Genomic DNA, 5,146 nt, shown 5'->3' with positions numbered 1-5,146 from the left:
TGAGTACTCAGAGATAAAGCAGCAGCTGATGCAATTATACCGCTGACGGCAGGAGGCACTCATAACTCCTGAGTGTTCCTTTGATGAATACCGACGGAACGTTCAATCCATATGTGGAGTCTTTTTCACTCTTATTTCTGAATTTTCTGTGGAGATACTCTCTCGAGTTAACAGCTTTGCCGCTCAGGCCCAAAGACAGCATATGGACCCTTGCCCCCCCCCCCCCTTGTTTCACATCAATACTATATGTGCAAGCCCTACCAAAGGTTTCAAATGTGCACATCCGTTTTGGGCTTCAGACCAACACCAACAAATTCTCAGAAGTTTAAGGGAGAAAGTTCTTTCATAAAGGGAGATTCAGAGGAGGCGGTCAACCAAATGTGCAAGAACACACAAATCAATTGGACCAGCAGAAGGAGTTATGTAAATGTTTGTCCCTATGTAACGCTGACTAAATGTGTGGGGTGAGGAGGGGAGGTCCAGGACCCCCGAATGTTGTTACGCAACAGCAGGCAGCCGTATATAAAGCCGGGCGGACGCTGCGGAGCGGAATCTCTGCGAGGTAGCTGCTTCTTTTTACACCAAGGTATGCATTGAAAGAAAGAAATAAATGGGACCATCATGTTGCTTCCAAATTTTGATTTTTACAGACTGTTTCTGTGGAGATGTGTTGAGGAATTTCACCAGGATCCAGTGAATTTGACCTGAGAACGTCAGGGGAAATAACAGCCAGAAAGTTTTTGACTTTTTGCTCTGATGTTATTCCTTTCTTTTCCAACCTAACCTCTTACCGTTTTTTACCCCCCCCCCCCCCCCCTCTTCCTCTGAGGTAGAATGCTGAGGCTCGCTGTGGCGCTTTGCCTTCTGGCGCTGTCCTGGGCACAGGATTGCAAGGTAGAGAACATCCAGGTCAAGCAGGATTTTGACAAAACCAGGGTGAGTCATGATGAGTGAAAATCTAATTTATAAAAGTAAAAATTATCTTTTAAGTTTTAACTAAGAAATTCTCTCCCAATAGTATGCAGGGACCTGGTATGCTGTGGGAAAGAAGGACCCAGAGGGATTGTTTTTACTTGACAACGTCGTAGCCCAGTTTAACATCGAGGATGATGGCAGAATGACCGCGACCGCAAAGGGCAGAGTCATCATTCTGAAGTAGGTTTTTCTTCTCTTCTCCCTCCCTGGAGGCCTTGCTGTTCTCCAGGCATAAAATAGCTGAGGATTCTCTCTTCTCTTTGTCTCCCTTTGACCCGCAGCAACTGGGAAATGTGTGCCCACATGTTTGCTACCTTCGAGGGATCTACTGACCCTGCCAAATTCAGGATGAAGTACTGGGGAGCGGCTTCATACCTGCAGACAGGGAGTAAGCACGACTTGCCTCACAGCGGGAAAGAAAGCAAACAGAAATCCCCTAAATTCACTCGGGCAGCGTAGCTGACTGCTAAAATGCAGCGCTACTTTTACCTAGTCACATAGGACCGTTGACCTTAGGCCCACTGCTTTTTTTTTTTTTTTACTTTTCTAAACTTTATCATCCACTTGGTGACCCTCTGACCAGTTAAAGAAACATGATAGTCATGGATCCATTGGGAGCTTCTTTAAAAAGGAATTTTTTTATTTTCGCAAATGTTCTAATCTCCCCACCCTGCTTTCAGATGACGAACACTGGGTTATCGACACCGACTACGACAACTACGCCATCCACTACTCCTGCAGACTGCTCGACGCAGACGGCACGTGATTGGACAGCTACTCCTTCGTCTTCTCCCGTCACCCGACGGGCCTGAGGCCAGAGGACCAGGCCATCATCACGCAGAAAAAGATGGACCTCTGCCTTTTGGGCAAATACAGACGCGTAGCGCACAACGGTGAGTCGATCCCCACCGAGCGCTTACCAACCTTTATTGATCCAGTGGGTTGAAAGTCGGGTTGTTCAATAAGGCGAAAGACCGAATTAATGATTAACTCAGACGTGTTGTGTCAAAGCTTATGATTTGTGTCGATCTTAATTGATTAATTGGAGGAATGCACACTGGATAAAAAGTCTGAGTAATGCATTTCCAGTTGGATACTATTCGTCATGTGGTAGATAAAAAAAAACCTAACAAATAAAACAATGTAGGTTGTTTGACGGCTGTCTTTAATCAGCGAAATGTTTTTCTCTTTTTGCATTGCAGGTTTCTGCGAGAACAGTGGGAACGCAGAGCCGCCTCAGTGACACCCTTCCTGATGCTCCTTATTTTCCTTTCTGCTGGTTTCAGATTGAATCTCATCTCTTCCTCAACCCTCCCGTCTCAGTTTCTCTCAAAGGAGAGGAAGTAGTTTCCTTTTTTTCCCCCTCTTTTCTAAATAAATTAAAACTTACAAACTCCAAACTTTCACATTTACTGTTGTTCAGTCAGCTCCCGTCTCCCCCCAAACATCAGGGTTATCTTCAACAGCTGTTGCACTTTTTTTTTTTTTTTTTCCCAGAACAGCCTTTTTGTTTGATCACTGCCTCATAAAGCGGAGTTAGAAATGATCACAAGTGGAAATCTGGTATGATCCAAATGTCTCCGAATTCTAACAACTTCCTAGAAAGGGCTTTGATTTACTAGAGAGGAACAGTCATACAGTGCACAAGTACATATTTTTATTAAACTGTAATCTCCAGTAGTTGCTCTGTTGTTGATATGTACGTTTGATCCAGTTTTTAAAATAAAACATTCAAACATTTCCTGGTTGTTCAAATTCTTAATGATCCGATCTTCGTTCCACAAACTGTCAAACGAATCTAATGCCACTGTGGAAATATTTCACCACAATGCCGCAAAAAGTACGCATGATGATAAAACAAGTATGGTTGTGAAAAAAAAATACATTCTTGAAAGACATTTGATGACTTCGGTTTTTACTCAAACTAAAAGTTGAAATGAGTTCAAAATCTGGGATTTGACTCGGCCTACGTTTGCATTTCTTAATTGTCAGCCAGTCCTTAGGGGAGGTACTGGTATGTTTTATATTATTTTCATGTTGCTGGGTCCAGCTCTGCTTAAAGCTCCAACTTTTTCTCCGGATGGTCTCACATTTTCTCTTTAAAACACCCTGTTACACAACGACAGCTGTTCACATGCACGCGTGTGACAATACACGCACGCATGGGGGCCCGGCTATGTAAACAAGAGACTGGAAAACAACACAAGAGAGCTGGTGTGTGATGTCATACCTTTACCTGAAAAGATACCTTTAGTTCTTCAAAAAAAACTATGGCTCAATCCAAATAGTCTTATAGAGCAAGGGGTCTTTAGCCAAAGCAGAAGTGTCAGCAGTCGCTATGATAATTGCCATCTGAATAGTGCAGTCAGTCAGGAAGGAGGTAGGAAAAGTAGCCTGAAGGTATTGGGATGGAGCCTATTTTTTTAGTTCTAAAATAATGAAATTTCATTAATTGGTCCTTTAAAGAGCAAAGTTTTCAATTTTGTCTGCCTCTTCCAAACATGAAGCTCATTCTACCTTTCCCTGATTGGATAAGCATGCACTTTCATGTCAACGGGAGAAAGTGGCATAGCATTGTCGGGTTTTCGGAGACTTCTGAGCATATTACTGTTTGCCAAGATGAAATAGCTAGAACAGTGAAAGCTGGGCCTGTTTGGTTTGAATGTCCTCCAACTGTAAGCTATGTTTCAAACAGTGACTCGACTGAGTTCTAATTATTTTAAGACTAGCAACCGCAGATTTCTAAAGAAAATAGGGAACACATCTGAATAAATCCTAATGTAACTTTAGATGACAACGTTTTCAATATTTGTGTATTTTAATTGGGTTTAAACCTAGCAGTGTTTGACGCAGTATACATTTGATGCCGTATAAAGAGCTGTTTAGTTCTTGGCAGCTGTTGCCTCTATGTAATCAGCTTTGACACTTTACTTTGAGGCTTTAGATGATAATTTGTTTTTCCACCAGAACATCTGCAAGTTTTATCCCCCCCCGAAGATGGCACCACATGCGTCCTTCTCAGAAAAAAACATTTTAATGGTGAAAGTGCCTCATAAAGCCATGCAAAGTTCTAATGCTAAATGTCTAATAAAAGACGGAAACTGTTTTGGAGGAATTGCTAACAGTTGTAATCATCCTGTTAACACGAGGTTTGCTACTTCCAATGATAAATTGTAGCATCATAACTAAAGAGAAAACATTGCAAACTTCAACACATTGATATAAAAAAACAAACAAAAAAAAAAAACGCGTTACAAGGATTTGTTGTACCAATTGTCCAAGTAAAATCTATTGCAATCATTGCTTAGAGCACATTAGGTTTTCCTCGAGTCTGAGCTGCAAACTTTGTCAACTTATCCCACTCCACTACAAAGTGAGGAAAACCCTCCACAACCATCAATAAATATGTACTCATTTACTCAAACTTTAGAGAAGTGAGCATCAATGGTAAAAAAGTAAATTAGAGTGAGGACAATTTCTTTTTAAATGTAAGCAGCATTAAGTTACATTGAAAATTTGTGATATCCAACTTTTAATTTGAGTTAATTTACCAATTGGGGAGAAAAAGCAGATAAAGAAAAAAACAAAATCACTAGAGACTCAATTAGTGGCACCCTTTAAAATTCTTTCTGAATCAATATAAGTTTATCTGAGCGTCAATAAAGTTTTAATTAGTTATAAATACCGTCTCATGCGTCCGATGGGACCGTGGATGTGATAAGTGAGAAAGTGGATAAAGCTAGCCACTCACCTAGCCTTGTCCATGTCTGTAATAGGAAACTGGAAAAGGGACAAACAAGGCTGAGAGACCAAAGTTTATTTTTGTAAGAGCGGTTGGAAGAATGCCAGAGAGAGAGCGGCATCTTGGAATCAACAAGTCTCTATAAACAGTTTGTTCCAAAGCTTCTGTGAACATTTTTTTTACAAGCATGAGCTGTTTTGGGGGACCCATCTGTGGAGGAAACCTGTAACCCAGACGGTTGCCAGTTTAAGCAAAATAATTGCATTCCCTTACCCAATTATTGCAAACATCACAATTTGTTTTGGACGATGAGAAGAACCCAGTTGGCATCTCACTGAGCAACAGCAGGATCTCAGCATCAGCATTGGGAACTATTGTGGCGTTTACCTAAAATCCCAGCAGTGAGACAAAATTTACACCAAAGGGTTG

At 41.4% G+C, this 5,146-nt stretch overlaps 1 protein-coding gene across 1 annotated transcript; it reads left to right on the top strand.

Moving 5' to 3' along the window:
* Positions 1–482: 482 nt before the first annotated feature.
* rbp4 (retinol binding protein 4, plasma) lies at positions 483–2,716 on the top strand. The gene is given in 6 exon segments (XM_021307911.2): positions 483–586; positions 834–936; positions 1,019–1,155; positions 1,257–1,363; positions 1,656–1,868; positions 2,178–2,716. Coding segments are annotated over 5 exon segments (600 nt in total). The 5' UTR covers positions 483–586; position 834; the 3' UTR covers positions 2,219–2,716.
* Positions 2,717–5,146: the final 2,430 nt, after the last annotated feature.

Source organism: Fundulus heteroclitus, chromosome 10 (genome assembly GCF_011125445.2).
Source record: "Fundulus heteroclitus isolate FHET01 chromosome 10, MU-UCD_Fhet_4.1, whole genome shotgun sequence".
NCBI lineage: Eukaryota > Metazoa > Chordata > Actinopteri > Cyprinodontiformes > Fundulidae > Fundulus > Fundulus heteroclitus.
The sequence above is the reverse complement of the archived record's forward strand: the minus strand, read 5'-3'. Positions and strand labels throughout refer to the sequence as shown.